This window comes from Euprymna scolopes, chromosome 35, assembly GCF_053919585.1.
Source record: "Euprymna scolopes isolate OS-2025 chromosome 35, ASM5391958v1, whole genome shotgun sequence".
NCBI lineage: Eukaryota > Metazoa > Mollusca > Cephalopoda > Sepiida > Sepiolidae > Euprymna > Euprymna scolopes.
The window spans coordinates 47,470,422-47,494,386 of record NC_136516.1 but is presented as its reverse complement, the minus strand read 5'-3'; the positions used below and the strand labels follow the sequence as shown (position 1 = coordinate 47,494,386).

At 36.2% G+C, this 23,965-nt stretch overlaps 2 protein-coding genes across 2 annotated transcripts in view; one reads left to right on the top strand and one right to left on the bottom strand.

The window, feature by feature from the left end:
* LOC145259623 (furin-like protease kpc-1) overlaps positions 1–1,301 on the bottom strand; it is a 473,157-nt gene extending 471,856 nt beyond the window's left edge. The window contains exon 1 of the mRNA XM_080117279.1: positions 412–1,301. Within this exon, the coding sequence (XP_079973405.1) occupies positions 412–576 (165 nt within the window). The 5' untranslated portion in view covers positions 577–1,301. The remainder of the gene's footprint in view (positions 1–411) is intronic.
* A 21,808-nt stretch (positions 1,302–23,109) lies between these two features.
* LOC145259858 (uncharacterized) overlaps positions 23,110–23,965 on the top strand; it is a 1,597,463-nt gene continuing 1,596,607 nt past the window's right edge. Inside the window, exon 1 of the mRNA XM_080117703.1 lies at positions 23,110–23,416. The gene's annotated coding sequence lies outside the window, so the exon portion shown is untranslated. The remainder of the gene's footprint in view (positions 23,417–23,965) is intronic.

Sequence of the window (23,965 nt, the reverse complement as noted above, 5' to 3'; positions counted from 1 at the left end):
AATGTGCAGTGCAGCCAGTGCACTGGTTGTGGTTGTCCAACTCGCAAAGGGTGTTTATTCCGAAAGCCGTTCTTAACATGGAGGTAGGGGGTGTTTATTCAGAAAATGATTTTTATTTCCAACCTCCCATGTTAAGAACGGCTTTCGGAATAAACACCCGTTGCAGGTTGGACAACCAGTGCATATTGACCAATAAAAGGCTTTAAAAGATACAGCAATTTTATTAGTAAAGGTTTAAAAATAGAATATTAACGTGAAATACATTTAACAAAACAGCTCAGTTTAAATGAAAAAAAAAAGAGTGCAAACATTTGGCGGCCCGCATCAATTCGTTTTGGTGGGCCGCATGCGGCTCGCGAGCTGTAGTTATGATTATGTGGTTTAGATAAAATTTAAAAAAAGGTAACGAACCTCTCCCAAGAAGGTAAATCCGTGTTTTTCGGCTAAAGCTTTGGCTGCTTGTATGCCTCCTTCAATACGAACTGCCCACTTGTCGGTATAATGGGCAGCGAACGATACATCCAATAGTACAAGTCCGCACATCGAAATAATTAGGGCCGAACTACATCCACCCATTGCTTTAAAAGCCCAGCTCTGATCTCGCCGTAACCACCAGCAAGGTGGTCCGTCGCTGTCCGCCTCCACCGCGACGATTTCTTCGCCTTTTTTAATGGTTTTCCTCCCCTTAATCTGCGCGTTATCTCGCTCCCTCGTCGGCTCAAAACAACAGGCAAGACGCAAGTCTGTGCTTCGATTGTTGTTGTTAGCGACGACGTCTCCTCCGCTCGACTCGTTTGCAAACACCACGGACACCTCCACCGTTCTTCCTCCAACAAAAATAATGCTCACTGACCCCTCCTCCACCAAAAATTAAGAAAAAAAAAAATAGTCTGCTAAATCGCCAGAAACGGCATCATCATCTTCAGAATGAAAAAAAAGCCGAACAGTCTTCACCCATTTTCCATTTTTGTATATTAATAAAAGAATCCAATTTAACTAAATATATGCATATAGTAAATTAGGAGCTATAGAGATTTTTTTTTTTTTTTTTTAATAAGCTTTTTAAGTCATCTTCTCTTTTAAAATTTTGCCGATTATGTCCGTTATGGGCTTCCTTATTTTTTCTTTTCTTTTTACCGTGTCGTCTTCGATTTAAGCACGCTTTTTTCTGGCCTTCCAGAAAGACTTCAAGTCCGCTAGCCTACTGCTGTTGTTGCTCCTCCTGATACTACATCACCGCCGAAGCAACCAAAGTTCTACTTCGTTGATTTCCGTTACTCTTCGGCGCTTAGCCAAAAGTCGGTAAACTCCGGCTGCCTTCGGTTGTTTACGACACACACACACACAAAATTTCTGTGTAGGAGAAAGCAGGCGACTTAAAGCTCGTAGCAAAAGATGTCAGATAAAAAAAATTCGCATTGATATAAAAATGTTCCGTTTATTAATAATCAGACTCCCTGTTTCAGTAAAAAAAATGAGTAATCAAATTGGTGTAAACGTTTTGTACAAATTTTTATTTATAAAACATGGTAACAATAGGCGACTCGAACTCGTAGCAAACGGTGTCAGATGAAAAATTCGCCTGACTATAAAAATGTTCGCCTTACTAAACCGAACTACCTGTTTTAAAAATAAAAAAAATCGTCATAAAAGAAAATAAACAAAAATCTTGCACACATTAGGATTTAAAAAAAATATTTCATTTGATGGGTGAATATTTCCGTCTAAAAAAGGCGGTTACAAAGAGAACTTTCTTGACCTCCTCCTCTCTAGATTTACCTATTTCTCTCCAGCTATCTATCTAGAGTAAATTTGGTGCTTGTGCACTTTTGCCACCGCATTATTTTTAAATGACCCCCCCCCCCCACAAGTTAAATTCAAGCTTCACGATATCTTTTTTTTATTATTAAATTGTTAGGTCGACGCACAGATTAGTTACAAAACACGCTCACCTCCCTATGTTAAGAATGTCTTTCAAAATAATAACGGTGGCAAAAGTGCACAAATACCGTCAAATGTTACTTTTTTTTTCTGATTCAGGAGTCACCTGGCCTTCGGGACAAGATCAAAGTGTAGTATCTGTCCTTCAGATGCTGCATTATGCTGCACTTCTATTTCTTGTTCTCTTTCGGTGGAGGAGAAATCCTTCACGACTGAGACAATTTTTATTTTTGTACCTTTTCTCCACGTTAAAAAACGACCCTGGTGTCTAACTCTGTCCCGTGGGGAGGCATAGTAAATAGGTACAATGACGACATTTACTGGTTTTACGGGTATGCTGAAAGCGAATATCACGGTAATGTCCTATTTTAGTGTCGGAAAAAAATGTCCAAACATATTCAATTCAAACAAAAAAATTGAATACAAAGTTTATTTGTATAAAAATAAAATAAAATAAAAACACGTTAGATGAGAGAGAGAGAGAGAGAGAGAGAGAGAGAGAGAGAGAGAGAGACGGGGGTGAGGTAAGAAAGTTCCCTTTGTAAAACCCCCTTTTTTAGACGGGAATATTCACACCTCAAGTGAAAGAGTCGCCATTTTTTTCGAGGATGGCCACAAAGTGGGCGTTCAATTTAGTAGAACGTTATAATTGAAATTGATCCTCAACGATAAAAGTTATAAAGATATTTTTCATTTTTTTTTTAAATCAGAAAGTTAAGTTTGTAATCAATGAGATTAACCGGAAAAAAGTAAAGAAATAAAAAAAAAAAAACAACTTTTTAATTTGATTTGAGCCCAAAACAATAAATTGGGGTCAAAGTTAAAAAAAATTTGACTTCTGCGATCTCTACCAAATTATTTGGCCAATTTTTGGTATAAACATTTGAAATTTTACATAAAATGTATTCAGACATAGGGCAAGCTTTTTAATTCGTTTTTGGTCGAAAATTTGGCTGCCAAGGGGTCAAACTTCAAAAGATTTGACCTTTACGGTCTCTAGCAAACTATTCAGCCAGTTTTGGGTCTAAACATTTGAAATTTTACATAAAAGTAATCAGACATGCAGCAAGCTTTTAAATCAGTTTTTGGGTGAAAATTTGGCTGCCAAGAAGTCAAAGTTGAAAGAGTTGCCCTTTGCAGACTCATCCGCAAATTTTGGGTCTAAAAACTTGAAATTTTAGATGTAGGTTACTTGGACACGAGTCAAACTTTTTAATGAACTGCTAGTAAACAATGAAACAAATTTTCGAGAAGTTTCGAGAGGTCATTTTTGGCAAATATCTTTCTACGTCCATACTTAAAAAGTTATTTACTAAAGAAAACTCCCGATTTTTATTAAATACTAGCCTGGGTGCCTGGTGTTACCCAGGTGTTTGGAGATGCGTGTTGAGCACAAAAACAAATGTAGTAGTAGGCAGGCAGGCAGGCTCGAACCTGTACCGCGAAGGAGGAAAAGTATGTGAAAAACAAAACGTGATGTCTTTGCTGTTGCGCCCATCACCAAAACGGAAGTGATGAAGGTTTAAATTAAGGCTGGTCAATCGAAAAGAGAGGATGACTTTCGAAAATATTGCAAAAAAAAGCGACCCCTACCTGAAGATGTTTTTAGCCAATTTGTCGATATTTGTTGTTTGAAAGGTCGAGTTTCAAAATGATACTGATTTTGTGAAAATCGGTCCCCTCTGTCGAAAGTTTTAGGCAGACATACAAACAAACATACATACATACATATAAACAGACAGGTGAGATCTATATTATAAACTAGCATGGGTGCCTGGCGTTGCCTAAGTGTTTGGAGGTGTGTGTTGAGAAAAAAAAAGTGGTAGTAGGCAGACAGGCTCGAATCTGTGACGCGAAGGCAGAAAAGGAAGTGAAAGACAATCTGACGTCTTGCTCCTACTCCATGACGCGACCGGAAGTTTGGAACGTTGAAATTAGGCAAAGTCAATCTAACCGATACGATAACTTGTAAAAATGGCTCGCAAAAAATCGACCAATCCTTGTAGAAAACTGCCCAGTTGAGGTTGAAGGAATCAATGTTTTTGGCTCATTTTATGGTATTTGGCGCCCAAGACATTGAGCTTCAAAATGATACCAATCTTGTGAAAATCCGTCGCTTCTGTCGAAATTTTTACATTCATACATACATATATGATGATGGCAGCAAATTCGTTTTCGAACTTTGCCATTACTTGATATAGCACAAAAAAAGAAAATATATACAGAAACACGAAAACAAATCAGTGATGGGCTGCACGAAGGTGGCTTTTAAGCCCTGCCAAACTCTGGCATTCTTTGGCCCACATTGTGCAGACATGTGCGCCACTAGCTGCACATTCTTGGTGGTCGCTTCTATGTATAATCAAATGCCGCTTCAAACCACCTGCTGTTTTGTACGTCCGCCCGTAGTTGACACAGGTTAGATCTGGAACACAAGACTGCTTTGTGGCCCACTGCGCTGATGAGTAGTCTGGTGGCTTATCAGCCCAGCTCTGCTCAGACATAATCTTCCACACACCTTACATTCCAGAACAATTTGGCGCCCCAGCCCTTCCACTGCTCCTTTCACTTACATACATACCTACATACATACATACATACATTTAAACAGACAGGTGAGATTTATATAATAGATCCCTCTTATATGGGTGATCAACGGAGTTCGTTATCGCAAAAAAAATAAACAGATATTAAATGAACAATAAAACAACTTAGTGGCGATTATTTTTGGCAAATTCTTGAAGACTGAGACATTTTTTTTCAACCTAGTGTACCATTTTTAAAAAAATTTTAATCTTTGTAAAAAAAAATAATAATAAACAAGTTTATTTCTGTATTATTGAAATAAAAACAAAACGAATTTAATCACAGTCACAACTTCCAGCCGAGAGTTTGTTCTTGTTTTTTGAGGTTTTTTCTGTACTGTAACTCAGGACTCACTCAAACACACACCCTCGCAAATAAACGAACGTTTATTAATTTCAATTTTCCCGCGCATTTTACACAAAAATAAGTTCTTCCAGCAACGACATAATTACAAATACGCCCACACGCTTTTCTCACAGCAAAAAAAGTAAAATGGACATATTCCTGGCGGACGTAGTTGAAGACAGTACCACCTGAACCAAGTGACCAATGAGAAAATTTAGAAGATTGTCTTTTTAACGCTTTTCCAAAAACCAAATACCAGGAGCAGCAGTCTTGTGTTGGAGCCGGTTCAAAAAGTATTTAAATGCAACAAACATTCCTTCTTCTTCTCTTCTCGCTCCGGCGTGACATGAGAACATGCCTCTCGTTTTTATCTCATCATCACTTTCAAATCTGTCGAAACCATAATTGCACAAGCCACGCGGGCACTCAAAAATCACTTATGTACATATGCACCCATTCCGTACATTTTCTATAAGAATTAATAACAACGGACTACTTTCCTCATAGGACTTTTGAATAAGGCGAACTTCGCCAGTTGAAACACAAACCTTGAAATAAGGACATTATTTTCACACACGACTTTCACCTTCTAATCTTATTACTTTAACGAAGAACTTTCATCTAACATGACCTTTTAATCTTAATAATTCCACAAATGATTTTTTACCTACTTTGAACATTCTAATGGTTTCTCAAAAACTTTTACCGATTGGACCTTTGCTTGTTCATCTTGTTATTTTTGTGCATTTTAAACGAGAAGAAAGTGTCATTTTGTTTTAATCCTTTTTTTTTTATTATTTTGTTTGGGGCAGAAAAATTTAATTTCACTTAAATTTCTTTTGCCCTACATTTGGCAAATTAAAGTTGAATTAAATTTGAATTAAATTTGACCTTTTCCTTTCAAATTTGAATTTGGGGTAACTGTTACCTTACGCTACAACAGAACACTGATCATCACTCTCATTTGTTTTTTTAGGGGTATTCGAGGTCGTTGACAATGAATCTGATGATCAAACGTGCCACAAATTTATCGTTTGCATGGTATGAACCCCTAGACCTTGGGACTATTTTGTGCCATTTCACCGCCTTCGGTAATGTTTTTCTTACATGATATGTTCGCGAACGGGCGTAGTGAAGTGTCTTATCACATCGCGTAGGAATCTTTCAAATAAGAAAGTTTAAAAAAAAAAAAGAGGTTCATTTTCTTTTCGTCTTACGTAGTTTTTAATGCTTTTTTAATTGATCAAAAAATAAAGTTTTCACAAGCGGTTTGCAAAAACATAAGCACCAAACACATTTTTATGTTTTTCGTTCTTTGGGGGGGGGGTATTCCTGTAATGTTATGGCCCTTTAGGCTGTGATCATAGCGTAGTATCTGTTAACTGTGGCAAGCAGGGTCAAAGGTCAAAACATTATTTTTATTATTATTGTGTTCTTGTTAATTGATTTGAGTGACGGATGGTCGCTAGATCAGTTATTATGATTAGAAGAATAAACAATTAAATTGTGGTCGAAATGATTGACGTGTGAATCGCAAAAGGAATGTGAAAATAGAAAATATATGTAAACATTATTTTGGGGTTTTGAATAAACAAATAACTAGTTGTGGATTAGGTTGGTCTGAGACATATAATTAGGTGACGTAAGAGAACACGTGATGTAGTTAGTTTTGGAGAGATTCAGAGAGTTGAGGATTGACCACCAGAGCGGACAGACATCTAGACAGGGGTGGGCAGACAGCTAGGGAGCGAGCTGTAAAAATAGAAAATGTAGACTAACTGCAGATCCTATGAAAACCATTTGAGACAACTGTAATAAATTTATAATATAAAAATATAAAGAGTTGTTTTAATGGTTTCACAAATAAGAACAGATGTCTCAATTGGATGGTGATCGCTTCATGGTTCGTCATGGAACAGCGGGAAGATACAGAAGAACTCTTCAAGAAAAAGGTATGAAGCATATATTATTCTTCTTATATATGAACTGTAAAAATATCCTGTGTGATAAGTCTGATACAACATGACTCAGTTTACACGTCAATATCATGTCCCCTGGCTAACAACATACATACGATTTATACGTTTATTATCTGTCTGTAAAAAGAACAATATCTTACATCCACTAGATAACACATGACACATTTTAATATATCATCTCCTCCAATATAAACCAATATACTACATTCCATTAACATGTGCTTCTGCAGTTTACTTAACGTTACGTAAGTAACGCACTGACATTTATATTTCACAAAAATTCTGTTTATATTGGGGGGTGGTGGTGGTGCTGGGGTATGGAATCTACGTTTAGGTTTAGGCACAGATAAAGAGTGGGGGACATTAGTGATAGTGTTTACAGCCAAACGAGTGTTTCTCATGACTGTTTGGCAAGGGGGGGACCATAGATTGGAGCTCAAACGAGCACTTGCCATGAAAATAACGATAAAACAAAGACGAGCTTGCAACGTCTCTTCTGTGAGAAAGAGGTTGCAGGGAAGAGAAAAAGGCATCCCCCACTAGGCTAAGAAGTTTATTTTGAACTCTGTCAAGGCAGGATAATCTCCAGCCCTGCCCAGATGTGGCAACAGTACTCCATCCTTGGACATACCTGTCTCTTATATAGGTAGAGAATTGCATCAGCAGTGAGATATCTACTGAATCGATAGAAGGATCCCACCATTTTTTCTAGCGACCTTGGCAACGGATTTGATGTATGTATTCCATTTTAGATCAGGAGTAAAGGTCAAGCCCAGAAGCTTGTCAAAACATGGTGCCTCCCTAAGACGAGAGCCATTCCTTTCAATTAATGCCAGATGGGGATCAGGACGTTGATGATATAAAGATAGAAACTTGGTTTTATCCTCATCTCAAAAATTCAGAAACGCAACTTCATTGTGTTCTCTCAGTTTCCAGTAATACATCACCCGTCACGTGTTCACAGCTCACCTTCTTCAAAAGACGAACTTCTCCAGCTTTACTTAACATGATATTTCATATTCACGATTAAAACCATTAAAACTATTAGTTTAAATTGTTCCAGCATAAGTGTTTTCTTATGTTTTATGTTTATAATGAAGGATTAGTAAAGTGAGGATTTTATGAGAAAAGCACAAGGCTTGGAATTACTGATTTTGGTAACATAAGTGTACTGCACTTGGGCTTAAAGTCCATGTGATTATTTTTGAGAAGAACAGTCCATAAATCATATGAGCAGATACGTGTGTGTGTGTGTGTGTGTGTGTGTGCGTGTGTGTGTGTGTGTTCATATCATAAGATCAGTAGTTCAAAATAAGATTGTTTAAAAGGAGATTTAAATCCTGCGCTCGAGGTGGTAAATTTCTACGCTAGGTATTAAAGCTCATGCCAGTCGCGTGTAAAATCATAACGGTGGTTTTAACATCTCCCACGGACAGAATTTCCTCGACACGTGTTGAATTGGAGCAATTGAAGAGAAAACTGATTCAATTTTGGCAGGCAAATCTTTATATACAGGTTTTCTCAAACGTTCCAGCCTGTTTATTGTATTCATACACGATACACGAGGGAGTGTAATATAGTTCCTTTTGTTTTATGTGTGTGGTGGTCGCATCACAACGTTGTATTCCTACACATTCTTCATATCCGTGCGTGTTTCAAAGTGGTGATCGCAGTCAAATGTTCCTGTCGGGCATAGCGGTTGCAATAAATCCTTAATGACTGAGATAATTATTATTTTCCAATACAATGTACCAAATAATTGTCGTGGTCTTTTAGGATTTAATTAGACTAGATAACATCGTGTTTTTTTTTTCGTTGTGCATAATTAGTAAAATCAAGGCATAACTAATCTAAAAAAAATAAATTTGTTTATTTTTTCACAAAGATTTTTAACGAAAAAAAAAAACCAAAATAAAGTGGCACACAGAATTAGAAAAAAATAATTGTTTCAGTTTTCAAGGAGTTTATTATGTAAAGAAATACTTACCATACTTTGGGGTAATTGCACCAACTAGCTAAAAGTGCTCTTTTGGCAACGATGCATATAAAGAGCACTTTTTTTTTTGTTTGCGCAATTACCTCCAGAATTGGCACAATTACCTCAAAGTACGGTATGTATCTATTTACTATCTACCTTAAAAGATAATATTTTTTAAAATTATTTATTTTTTGTAAATACATTTTATATGAATCTAAAAATACCAAAAAAAAATAACCTCTCGACTGAAACTTGTCAGTAAATTCATTTTATTATGTATTTATGACCTCGGTATTTATAAAAAGGATTAGAGGTGGGAAAGGATGCCATAGAGGTCACAACAAAGAATACATGAAATGAACAACTTTGGAAGTATGTAGATTCTGACTCCATATAATTAAAGACAGACAAATATTGAAGGTTGAGAGCCGACTTTATTTACTACTAACAGTTTGTATTAGAAGAGGCAAAGTGATCGTAGGATGGAATGTGCTTTAACGAAGGATGGATTGTCCGATGGAGATATTTGACAGTTTGCGTTACGGTGAAATGTTCGTAGAATGTTTGCAGGTATGTACGCTTTAACAAGGAATGAATGTTCGTAAAATGTTTGTAGGTATGTATGAATTGACAAGGAATGAAGGTTCGTAAAATGTTTGTAGGTATGTATGAATTAACAAGGAATGAATGTTCGTAAAATGTTGTAGGTATGTATTAATTGACAAGGAATGAAGGTTCGTAAAATGTTTGCAGGTATGTACGAATTGACAAGGAATGAAGGTTCGTAAAATGTTTGTAGGTATGTATGAATTGACAAGAAATGAATTTTCATAAAATGTTTGTAGGTATGTATGAATTGACAAGAAATGAATTTTCATAAAATGTTTGTAGGTATGTACGAATTGACAAGGAATGAAGGTTCGTAAAATGTTTGTAGGTATGTATGAATTGACAAGGAATGAATTTTCATAAAATGTTTGTAGGTATGTATGAATTGACAAGGAATGAAGGTTCGTAAAATGTTTGTAGGTATGTACGAATTGACAAGGAATGAATTTTCATAAAATGTTTGTAGGTATGTATGAATTGACAAGAAATGAATGTTCGTAAAATGTTTGTAGGTATGTATGAATTGACAAGAAATGAATGTTCGTAAAACGTTTGTAGGTATGTATGAATTGACAAGGAATGAAGGTTCGTAAAATGTTTGTAGGTATGTATGAATTGACAAGAAATGAATGTTCGTAAAACGTTTGTAGGTATGTATGAATTGACAAGGAATGAATGTTCGTAAAATGTTTGTAGGTATGTATGAATTGACAAGGAATGAATTTTCATAAAATATTTGTAGGTATGTATGAATTGACAAGGAATGAAGGTTCGTAAAATGTTTGTAGGTATGTATGAATTGACAAGAAATGAATGTTCGTAAAACGTTTGTAGGTATGTATGAATTGACAAGGAATGAAGGTTCGTAAAATGTTTGTAGGTATGTATGAATTGACAAGGAATGAATGTTCGTAAACGTAACTTATCTTTTGGACGATGGATGTGGTAGGGGTCGGCCGGTCATCCTGCTGTCGGTGATGCGTGTCCTGGCTTGTAACTGGAAAGCGGGTGACTTTTTCATCAGCAGCTAGCAGCCCAGTGTCTTCATCTTCTTTTTCCTTCTCTCCTAGTTCCCTAAAAGCCCTTGTTTTATAGTGGCAAACTGGCTCCCAGTGACTGTGATATTTGAGGTGTTTATTTTAATCGTGGAGCTCTACCATTGGTCAATAATTATTTTGTGGTTATCTTATTTTTTTCTTCCCACGCGGAAGCGATGCGTGGAGCCATGTGCAAAAGACGATTTTTCATTTTGTCTCTCATGGTGGATGAGTTAACATCCGGCTCGCTGCTAATTCTCATCGTGTTCCCACATATGAGAATAATACCACAACAGATTTTTACAATATTTTACGCTGATAAACTCAGTAGTTCGTTTGTGTCGAAGTTGCTTTAATAGTAAATCAATGGCAGGAGTAAATAACCTTACATTATTTAGTCATACATTTTTAGTAAACCTTGTTATGTATGACCAAAATCCAGTATGACTAAATATCCAATTCGGCTCCTGCTGATTCAAGCAACTTTACACTTGTTTCTATATGAGAAACAGCAGGAAAAGTCAGTCGTACATTGATCAGGCATAATTTTAGTCGTACATTTTTAGTAAAACCCGTTTTTTTCTCTCACGCCTATATCTCTCCTATGCGTGTACTCTTTTTTAATATGCTTTTCTGATCGTTGTTTTTTTTTAATTTAATTATCATAATATGAAGAGGTAAAATTATAGAGGAATAAAAGGGGAATCAAATGAGGTATAGGCTGTTTAAACAGTTAAATTCGGTTTAACTTGAATTTGCCGGGTTTTTTTTAAATGACAAGTGTGGGCTTACTTTTTTGGCACCACGTGCGATTTTTAGGAACCTTAAAGCCATTTTATTTCGTTATAAATATCACTATTTATTACTAAGTATTACTATATATTAACGTATATCTATATATATATATTAATTTTGTTTTACTTATTACTTGTATATATATATCTACTAGCAGTTCCGCCCAGCTTTGCTTGGGCCCTATGTATTATTCATGACTTTATGTGCATATGTATATATTAAAGAGTGTGAATATGTACGGTAATTCCTTTCTATATAATAGGCTTCCTTAACTACCATAGAGAAAAGTTGGTAGAGACCGTAGTCATCAAACTTTTTTAACTTTGACCCCAATTTTGACCCTTGAAGATTTATTGTTTTGGGCTCAAATTAAATTAAAATGTTTGGCCTATGTCCAAGTAACCCACATCTAAAATTTCGAGTGTTTAAACCCAAAATTGGCGGAGAAGTTTGGTAGAGTCTGCAAAGGTCAACTCTGTCAAATTTGATCTCTTGTCAGCCAAATTTTCGCCCAAAAACTAATTTAAAAGCTTATTGCATGTCTGAATACTCTTTATGTAAAATTTCAAATGTTTAGACCCAAAATTAGTTTAATAGTTTGCTAGAGACCGCAAAGGTAAAACCTTTTTAACTTTGTACCCCCTTGAAAGCCAAATTTTCAGCAAAAAACAAAAATAAATAAAAAAACGATTAAAAAGCTTGCCTATGTCTGAATACACTTTATGCAAAATTTCAAATGTTTAGAACCAAAAATTAGCTGAGTAATTTAGTAGAGACCGCAGAGGTCAATTTTTTTAAAACTTTGATCCCAATTATGATCCCTTAACATTTATTGTTTTGGGCTCAAATTAAATTATAAAGTTAGATCCATGTCCAAGTAACCTATATCTAAAGTTTCAAGTGTTTAAACTCAAAATTGGAGGAGCAGTTTAATAGAGTTCTCAAAGGTTAAATCTTTTGAACTTTGACCCCTTAACAGCCAAATTTCTGGCCGAAAACCGATTAAAAAGATTTTCGCAAATCTCAATACCCCTTATGGCAAATCTCGAGAAAATTGACAGAGTTTTTTGGTAGGGAAGTGTACACACACAGACAGACACACACAAACAGACAGACATTTTCACTTTTATAAATATATAGATTGTTTATAATTAACGGTTCCCATATTATACTATGTCTACTTAGTAATTGGTTATTCCCCAGCATATGTGCTGCTTCTTTAAGGCGTCTTATTCTCCACCGCTCTTCTCTGTCTATAATTTTTACTTGGTCCCGTAATGGTAGATTATTTCTTCTAATCCTACTTTTAGTGGACGACACATCTCACCTTTGTATAGTTTTACACATTTACATGGGATTTCATATACACAGTTCTTAGTCATGATTTTTTTCTGTAGGGGGCTTGACTCTCAGGAGCTGTTTCTGGAGAGTTGAATCACTCCTGAATACTGTCCTGATGTCATATGGATTACATATCGTTGAAATTTTTCAGACAAATCATTTATATATGGTATACAAACTGTGGTGAGTTTCTGAGTGGTGTCCTTTTGTGTCTGGTCAAGATTTCTTTGAGCTGATGTCATGCTCTCTGGTATGTAAACAGCATTACTTTAGCAAAGTAGAGCAAATTAATTTGGTGCTTGTTGATAACGGTTAGTCATGTCGAAAATAGTAATATATCAAAAAATTACGAAAATTCATGAAGTAGAGCAACTGCTATTGTGTCTTTAGTTAAAAAAAAAAAGTCTATCGCTATTGACTACAACAAAACGTCAGCAATTAATGTGACGAAAAGGGAGATAAATGTGTCCCCTGTATTCGCAGTCTTCAAGGTGTTTACATTTAAGGAAATGCTTTTTCCCCAATTTTCTGTAAAAATTACTTTTAACTATTAATAACTTTTTACTCGATGAATTTTCGTAACTTTTGAATTCACTACTATTTTTGACATGACAAGTACTGTTTTCGCTTAAAACAACATATTTGAAAAATTTGATCTGTCGACTTAATCTTAACACGCACCATTAATTTAATGACTAAATGATACAGCAATAATTAAATTTAGTTGTGAAATATTTTTTTTTAATAATTTGAAGAAAAAAAAAAAACTGCATAGAAAAAAAAGCGAAATAAAAACGAAAATAAAAAGACTCCCAAGTAGATATTTATTTGCTGCCCACCTCAGCAAAATGTGGCACAAGGCCGGAAAGTGGGAACCCCGCAGGCTCCCCTAAAGGAGGGGCACTCCTGCAATTGTAAAAATTGCCTGAGTAACCCCGTCGGCATTCCCCGGTCGGGGCGCCTCAGGCAGCAAGCAATAAACTTGCCCCACCGGAAAGCCCGGTGGCAAGGCGTGGGAGGGTGGACCTCCTAGGTATTACCCAGGCGGTGTACCTCAGTCCAACAGGTGCTGGGCCAGTTCCCGGCCCCTCACCTGTTGGGCTGAGTGTCAAGTGACGAATCCTTGACTTGTACTACCCTGTCTCCATGCAGCCGAAGCCGCTAGAGTAACGTCAGGTATGAAAAGGTTTAATTGTATAAAATTAATGAATCCAAATTTTTTTCCATAATTACAATGAAAAGTTTTTTATGAGAACTGTTTCAGAAAACATACATTACATGCGCACACACTAATTTATGTACCCTTTAACGTGCTAGGTGCGAGCACTATTTTGCATTTGCACAGAAAACACTCCCTTCTTTATACATTCCTTCCGAGAGATCTTTTTAAGATTCTAACTGTTCCTTCAACTACAATTTTTGTATATCTTTTGCACTTGGTTTTGGTGGAGTATTTCTCTTAAATTGTCCATCTCTTCTTGATATTCACTGCTTTTACTACATATTGCTTTTACTTGGTGTTGTAGTGTAGTTCCCCGAGTTCGACAGAAACATTCTTGAGTTCAACAAGATACTCCTGAAGAAGGTCGGAGGTTATATCGACCGAAACGTTGTGAAAATCACACTCAAGATGAGAACAGTAGTCCGATAAATAATAGGAATAACCAATCCTTCTCTCAAAAATTCAGAAACGTCATAAAAAAATTATTTGTTTTACAATTTTGAAAACTTAACAAAAAAAATAACATGAAATTTTAAGCTTTCAATTTCGACAATATTATTAATTAAAGTCGTAAAATTACTTCAAGTTTTAATTGAATACATTTTTTAAAAAATAACTTGCTTTATCACTCTGTATTGAACAATAAAAAGAACTCAAAAATATCAAACATATTCAATGCTCGAGATAAAATTGTCAGGCAAAAAATATTACAATGGTAACAAAATTTTTTTTTGCCTAGATGCCGCTACATCATGCGTCACGTGATTCTTCAGTTTACTGGCCTTCTTCTCTCAGTAGCTATGCTTGTACTCTGTTAAGACAAAAAAAGAATGTTCTGAGTGGCAGCCCCTATATGTGACAAGACTACTCCATCTTAGGACGTATATGACAATAACAATAAAATCCGGGCAATGTTGGGTATGTGTAGATAGTTAATAATAAAGAAAAATCAGTAACTAATTTATTTCATGGCTAACTGAAACGATTTGAAAAATATAAAATAGTTTTTAAAATGTAATTCCAATGAAGTTTTGCATTCATGCAGGAGTAAGGTGTTGAGGAGATTCGTTACATGGAGAAAAATTATATGAGGATGATACAACTGATTTGTGATATGAGTTAAAAATATGCTTAATCCTCATGACCTCAGTGAAAGATTAAATCTGGACAGTATAGGGAGCCATACTGAACAGGAGACTTTGATGGTATAGCCACATTGAAAGAAAGAATTAGAGTTCTTGGAGTTGTAGATGTAGAAAAGTTAAGGTTCTGTTCACAGGTGAAGGCCGAGGAAAACATGGGAGGAAGTGACATGAATGGTCTTGAGAGAAAGAGAGATAAATAAAAACACAATAATAAGGTAAATGGTATTTTGGTGACTACTAAAGTGAAAGTGATGGACAAATGATGAAAGGAAGCATACTTGGTTTCTTTTTTACTTCAAGTTTCTTATTATTTTGTTTTAGCTTGGAATAAGGTATCCTTCCAAATCCCAGACATTCACGCACTAATTCATACATTCCATCCAAGAGATCTTTTTAAGATTCTAACTGTTAAGTGTTGAGACATTATGTTGAACAAAGATGGCGGCAGTAATTCAAATCAGTGAAGAATCAATGCAGTCACGCTTTTGTGTGTTGAGTAATTCTTAGTAACAAAGATGGCGGCGAAGAATCAATGCAGTCACGATTTAGTCGTTTCGAGACAAAGCTGTCTTACTAATGAGATAGAAACATAAATCAAGCCTGCCATAGAAAAAGTCTAAAAAAAACGCCAGAATTATGCTAAAACCTCCACACTACTACTTACTTAGGGGAACATGAAGGTATATTTGTTTTTGTTTTTGTCTTTTTGGAATTCTTTGAGATGCGGCTTCATAATTTGTGTATTCATTCTTTTTTCGGACTGTTATTCTCATCTTTATAGTTGTTGTTGTTTCACCATGTTTCGGCTAATTCATCTTCTGGCCTTCTTCAGGTGATTAACCATGACGGGATAGGAATTCTGAGTCTTGTAACTTTTCCCCGGTTATTACTAGGGCTATGACAAAAGAATATTCTTATCATTAAGTTCTTCTAACAAGGAAAAAATAAATCCCCGTTTGTGTTAAATTGAGAAATTTATTATGCCTAAGCTATTTTATCACTAGTTTACATTAGTTCAGAGCATTGGAGTTAAACATGTATGCTGGAATAGAAGTGAAACGGTGTTTTGCTCGTTTTCGGGGGGGGGGGGAGACTTTACACTGAAGACAAGAGAAAGTTCGCCAGACAACCAAAAATACCCCCCCCCCCCGACTAGAGAAACAAACCTAGAATTGGACGACCAAGCCTTTATGTGCTTTAGACTTAACATGCAATATAACATAAGCTACTTTTATTTTCTTTACATCTCTCCCTCGACCCAGGACTGCACCATAATAAACAAAGTCTCTGACAGCATAGATACAGCACTCTCCCGCGACACTAGTGCACAAGTACATATCTTTGGAAACTGGCTTGGATTCTCTCCTTACACAGACGCAGCGGGTAGTACAACGTACAGCTTTCTATATCTCACCTCACTCCCTATCACATATGGTTACATTTCCAACCCGTTTCCCAGACCAGCAGGAACAACACGCTTCACTTCTAGATCTGTTTCTGACCACAGTCCCCGATAATTGTATAACGAATGCCCACAGCCCACTTGGGAACGCTGATCATGCAGTGATAATGGTTGAAATCGCCCTAAACTCTAGAGCCAAAACTGAAGAGCCATTGCTCAAAACGACGAGATATTATAAAAAGGCTGACTGGGAAGCCATCAGGGATCTCATCGGAGATGCCCCATGGGGAAATATCTTTTCTCTTCCTGATGAACAGTGCGCAAATGAGACCACTGAATGGTTCAAAATGGCAATTGAAGCACATGTTCAATTGTGGAAATTTTATAGCAAGACACACTCTCCCAATGGTTTACTTCTACTTGAGCAACTGCCATTGCGCAAAGGCAGCATGTGTACCACAGATTTAACCAACATAAGTCCAGTTCAAACAGATATAAGTATATAGAAGCTAGAAGTAACGTTAAGAAAGAAATAGTGATAAGAGAGAATTTACTGAAACCACCAAAGGCACATCGAATCACAAAAATTAGGAACCCATGATTTCTAGAAAACTTACAACAGTGTAGTAAATAATAGGCAATTAAGAATTCCCCCACTAACCAGCAACCAAGAAGGCTAACATGCTTGCCAGTCGGTTTACCTCCAACTCCACACTGGACCCTGCTAACGACCCGCTCCCTGACTTTCCTTTGTGAACAGACGCCACGCTAGACAATCTGAAAATCACCCCATCTCAGATGCATGGTATCATAAAAAACCTTGACACTTCAAAAGCATGTGGACCTGATCTCATCCCGGCTATGCTATTAAAAAAAATGCTCTGCCGAAGTAGCTCCAGTTCTCTCCAAACTTTACAACAAATGCCTTAATGAATCTTGTTTTCCGGACTGCTGGAAAACTACTTCTGTGGTACCAGTTTTCAAGAATTCTGGCGAAAGAACTGACCCATTAAATTATCGCCCCATTATCCTCCTCCCACTTTTCGCTAAAATATTTGAGTCCATAATTAACCAAGCTCTAGTCCATCACCTTACAGATGCTAAACTTCTGACCGACCAACAATATGGATTTAGGCAAGCCTTTTCCACAGCAGATATCCTAACTGTAATCTCTGAATGTAAATACCATTCACTGGAGAAAGCAGGTGATGGTAGAGCGGTACTTCTAGATATATCTAAGGCTTTTGAAAGGGTATGGCATGAAGGTCTTCTCAGGAAAATCAGATCATACGGCATCACTGGACGAATATTTAACATAATTAAATCCTTCTGAGATAAGAGAAAAATCCAGGTTGTCCACGATAGTCATACATCTAAACAATATGATATAAATGCGGGAGTGCCCCAGGGGTCTATCCTTGGGCCTTTATTATTCCTAATATTCATAAATGACCTCTCCAACAAAATTGCCTCTGAGATGGGTATATATGCTGATGACACCACGCTCTATAACAGGCACGACAGGAAAACAAATGAACACATATCTAAGGAAATGGCAGAAACACTAGAGGATGATCTCCAATCTATAATAGAATGGGGACAAAAATGGATGGTCACATTCAATGCTGCCAAGACTAAACTTGTTTCCTTCAATAATTACAAGAAACCTTCTCTGCTACCAATAGCAATGGCCAAAAATTCATTATCTGAAAGTACTTCTTTTAAACTCCTTGGCCTAACGTTCACAGGAAACATGAGTTGAAACAATTACATTGAGAGCATTGCCAGGACTGCTGCGAAGAAGGTAGGCTCTCTCTACCATGCTAGAAAGCTACTAACGCCCGAAAGTATCCTGTACCTCTATAAGGCCACCATTCGCCCACGTATGGATTATTGTTGTCATATTTGGGCTGGTGCATCTGCTACTAGTCTCTTGCTCCTAGACAAGGTCCAAAAGAGAGTCGCCAACCTGATAGGTCCTGAACTGTCAGCTAAGCTGCAGCCTCTGTCCCACCAACGAAATATTGCGCCCCTCTGCTTGTTCTACAAGTCTTTTAATGGTGAATGCTCTGATGAACTGCAAGCACTTGTGCCCCCACGACATAAATACCCTCGACAAACCAGACAAGAAGCTAAATCCCACCCCTACACAGTAGAGATCTCTAGATGTAGGAGAGCTTTCTCCCTCAGTAGTTTCTTCCCCAGAACTGCTAGAAATTGGAATTCCATTCCGGCTGCCTGCTTCCTCAACTGTACTGACATGCAGAAGTTCAAGTGTAATGTGAACCGACATCTTACTGCCCAACTCCCTACATAGTACCCCAGTAGCTTATGTCCCTGATAGTAGCCTCCTACACCAAAGTGGCAATGTGCCTTGTTTGGAGTGAAAATGCAATTAAAAAAAAAAAAAAATCATACCTCCGTATTCCTCTAAGTAAGTGGTAGTGTGGAGGTTTTAGCATAATTCTGGCGTTTTTTTTTTAGACTTTTTCTATGGCAGGCTTGATTTATGTTTCCATCTTATTAGTAAGACAGCTTTGCCCAAAATGTTCGTCCAGTTTCGTAATGGACATTGTTCTTGATATATATATTTTTTTTAATGCTTATAGAGCATCATAAGATTTGGGTTCTTGGAAAAAAATTGCCCGATGCTCACAATAATGGCTCTATGTTGATAGCCAGTTTCTGAAAAACGCATACTTCCTGCTTCTCTAAATAGATACAGCCTTGATAGATGCTGATTAGTGTTCATTCCTCGCTACAGTCAATATTTTTCTCCTTTTAGTGTTTAGCCCATTAATGTTGTTTTGTGGCCAGTCAATAATGACACATCTGTCGTGTTATCACTGGCATGGCAAGTTGGTTAATGGCAATTACTCTGTCTTTGTGAGCTGCGTTTTGTAAATTTTTCTTATGCAGCGTACACACTCTGTGCTAACTTTTTGGACAAATGGGTCAAAATGTGTGCATTTATGAACGGGATTAGATAAAGGATGACCTCCTCCTCCTTCTCCTGCTCCTCCTCATCCACCATACACACGCACATGATTTAAGTGGCCTTGTGTCTGATTTGTAAAATTGATTTTTTTTTATATGAAGTATCTGTTCATTTTCCAGGGATGTAGGAGGGGCAGAATCCTCCCAAGCATTACTTTCACTGGGAAATTTTAATGGGTTTGGTCATGGGAAATTTTAATGGGTTTCATCATGGAAGATTTTAATGGGTTTGGTCATGGGAAATTTTAATGGGTTTGGTCATGGGAAATTTTGCATTTCATACAGTGTCTCCATTTTGGTGAAGCTTGGTAGCCTCACTAAAAACTGACCTTGTGCCCAACCTTACGGCAGTAGGAAGTAAGTAAATAAGATCTCCAGCTTCAATCGTATTAGAATGAAAACTTTCATGTCATTGCCAGACTTCTAAGGTTGCAAATAGGAAATAAGTTATTCTTGGATGTGTCTTTAGAATATTAAACAAATTGATAGCTGTGCTGCTGTTGTTGTTGTTGTTGTTGTTGTTGGTAAGCATAATTAATGATGTTTTTTTTGTTGGCATCCGTTTAAAAATTCTTTCTAGAAGGATATCAGGTATTTACAGAAAGAACCACGTGAAGATTACTAATATTCCCAAGTGAAAATCTTTCTGAGGAAAAAACTGAATTTCACCTCGGCACACCCATTCTTGTCACTTCCTCCCATGTTTTCCTTGGTCTTCACCTTTGAACAGAACCTTAACTATTCTACATCTACTAGGTTGAGAAGAAAATTCTTGCAGAATTATTAATTTTGATTTAAAACGATATATTTTCAAATAATACATTATACTTTCTATACCATTTTAAAGAGTTTTTCGCTCTATCTAATTGTCTAAATTACAATCGTTTTAAAACAATTATGTCTTCTTTTTCAGAACATTGATTACAGATGGAAAAAAAAGGCAGATTTGTGCAATTTTCTTATTTCAATTCAAGCTAGGGCAAAAGCTGCTGAAACAGCTCGCGATATCAACAAAGCATTTGGCCTAGGAACCACTTCTTCATTTCTACATTTTGTGGCTCCGTGGCGGGGAAATGAAGAAGACGAGAAAAGAAGTCTAATTCTATCTTTTAATAACAGTTTTATTGATGATTTTCGTTAGTAAGAATAAGGAAACGGGTTAGTTGTTAAAAGAGTTTCTGTGTAGAGACGTTGATGATTGTACAAGCCTGTTGAAAGAGCAAGGTATTGAGTGGATTTGTGAGAGGTGTGCTGTCAGCATGAGCCGGGAAGAAAGAGGGAGAGTGTGTTGCCGGTTTAACGTTTTATATACTCGGTCATGTGACTAACAGCTGACTTCTGATTGGACAAGCCAGGAAGAGAAGTGATTCAAAATTTCCAGCCGCGGGAATTCGCTTCTGCTTGTGTTTGTTGTAAGTTTCGTCTGCTATAATGTTTTCATATACGTTGTAATTTATTTCCAAATTTTTATTATCGTATCAAAAATAAAGATTCTTTTTTTTTAGTTCAATGAATGTTTAGGTGATTAACGTTTTATTTTGTGTTATTGTCCTAATAAGTTACAAGAAATTTGAACAATTCTTTGAGTTGTCTCCCCAGCCCCTTGTTCCAAATAGAATTCTTCCCAAAATGAAAACAAAAATATTGTACTCCAAATCTAAAATTCACAAGTGAAACATAAAATAATAGTAACAACAACAACAGCAGCAGCAATAATAATAATAATAATAATAATAATAATAATAATAATAATGATGATGATAATAATAATAATAATAATAATAATAATGATAATAATGATAATAATAATAATAATTAGAATAATAATAATAATAAACGGAGGAAATACACAGAGCAAGCTAGAGAGCTGAAAGGAATATGGAAGATGAAGAAAATCAAAATAATACCAATAATAATAGGAACACTAGGAACAATGCCGAAAAACATTTTAAAAAAGAATGGGAGAAATTGGAATTAGAGGAATGATTGGGAAAATACAACGAACAATAATGAAAACGGCTGAAATATTAAGGAATACTCTTGAATGTGGAGATAACAGACATGAGCAACAAGCACGGACCAGACAAACTGCTGCAAAAGCAAAACATGAAACGCCACATGGAACTAAGAACATTGAAGCCGCACATCTGTAAGTTCTCTACCCCCCCCCATTACCAAACTCCTTCAAAAAAAAGTGAGAACAAACAGCCAAGTAGAGTCAAGGAGGAAAGAAAGACCGAGGAGAGAGTACTGACCAGATCTCTGCTAGATAAGTGCGAAAAGAACTGGGACCTTGGGGAGGCTTATTGCCACTCAAATTTCAGTGAAGACCAATCGCCGCTGCCAACGAGAAATCAGTGGCAAGCAGCTGTTGCGATAATGCAAATTTATTTGCAAATACTATCGAAAGAGGTGGAGAGTACTGGAAATCTAGGGAGACTTGTTGTTACTCAGCTTCACGGGAACACCACAGGCTGTTTTCAAGGAGAGATCTTTGATGACCTGTGTGAAAGCTCCTTGTGAGCCAATAATAATAATAATAATAATAATAATAATAATAATAATAATAATAATAATAATATATTATATAAAAGAAACTGTGTGTGTGTGTGTGTGTGTGTGAGAGAGAGAGAGAGAGAGAGAGAGAGAGAGAGAGAGAGAGAGAGAGAGAGAGAGAGAGAGAGAGAGAGAGTTCTCAATGGACTTTGGAACGGCCGAACAGATTTTTATGAAATTTCGCTCAAATGTACTTTATGTAGATGAATTAAATAAACGGTTCCGTTCGAAATTCCGTGCAGATTCCCAAGTTCGACAAGATACACCTGAAGGTCAGAGGTTACATCAATCGAAACGTTGTGAAAATAAAACTCAAGATAACAGTAGTCCGTATCATTCTAAATAGCATGAAAACAGCATTACTTTAGCAAAGTAGAGCAAATTAATTTGGTGCTTGTTGACAACAGTTAGTCATGTCGAAAATAGTAATATATCAAAAAATTACGAAAATTCATGAAGTAGAACAACTGCTATTGTCTTTAGTAAAAAAAGAAAAGTCTATCGCTATTGACTACAACAAAACGGCAGCAATTAATGTGACAAAAATGGAGATAAGTGTGTTCCCTGTCTTCGCAATCTTCGAGGTGTTTACATTTAAGAAAATGTTTTTCCCCCGATTTTCTGTAAAAATTACTTTTAACTATTAATAACTTTTTACTCGATGAATTTTCCTAACTTTTGAATTTATTATTATTTTTGACATGACAAGTAAGTACTGTTTTCGCTTAAAACAACATATTTGAAAAATTTGATCTGTCGACTTTATCTTAACACGCAAAATTCAGTAATAATTAAATTTAGTTGTGAAAAATTTTTTTTAATAATTTGAAGAAAAAAAAACTGCATAGAAAAAAGCGAAATAAAAATGAAAAATAAAAAGACTACCAGGTCAGGTTACCTGACCGTCAGGTATGAACAGGTTTAATTGTATAAAATTAATGAATCCAAAAAATTTTTCCCCCCATAATTATGTTAAAACGAACAATTTTTGGTTTATAAGAACTATTGCAGAAAACATACATTACGCCCGGATGCGCTAATTTGGTACCTTTTAACGTGCTAGGTGCGAGCGCTAATTTGCATTCGCGCAGAAAACACTCCCTTCTTTAAACTAGTAACTAACTTCTACTAACCACGGAAGTAAAACATTTTTGTTTTGTTTTGTTTGTTGTTGCTATTGTTACCAGAAAAAATAAATCTGAATTTATGTTAGGTGTGTAGTAAGAAAATAAAAATAAAAACTAGGTAAAGAGATTTCATTTGCAACAAACACTAGTGACATTGTTAATAGGTTACCGGCTATTAAAAGTATGCCAGGAATTTGTCACCTTTTCTTTTCTTCTTTCTGCATTGTACCCGGAATATACCCCCACTCCTGTTGAGAAAGCTTGTTTGTTTGTTAAAGTTCATTTTCTCTGCGATTTTAAACTAAGGAATTGACCAAGCAATCACTCTGTATAAGAGCGGACCTTTTCGTCAGACGGTATGAAACTCAACGACATTTTTGTTTATTTAATGTCTGCAATGTTTTGCTGTGTATATATATTTTTTTCTTAAAAAAAAAAAAAAAAAAAAAATCCCAGAAACCATGCATTTTAAAGTTTTTTATTGTTTTATTTCACTAAATTTGATATTCCGTTATTTTTTTAATTTTTATATTACAATTTGGCCTTTCCCCCCGTAAGTTCATGGATTGAGAGGCTAGTTTTTATTTTATTTATTTATTTTTTTTTTTTTGTGGTGGAGGTTTAAAAAAAAAAAAAGCAGTTACTATGAAGAGTAACTGACCGGGAATATAGATTAAGAAAGGAAAAAAAAAAAATGGCCAACGCCCTTCTTCGATTATTTTATTTCTTCTTAGCGTGAGAAGCAACAAACGTAAATATTATCTAATCATGTTCCCTCGCTATTATCAGAATGGAGTATGAACCTGTTCGTGCTAAGGAGGTCGCTTCCCAAGCATTACTACCCCTTCCTGCGCCGTAACACTAAGTGGCACACCAGGGTGAGGGGAGTGAAAGGTTCAACCATG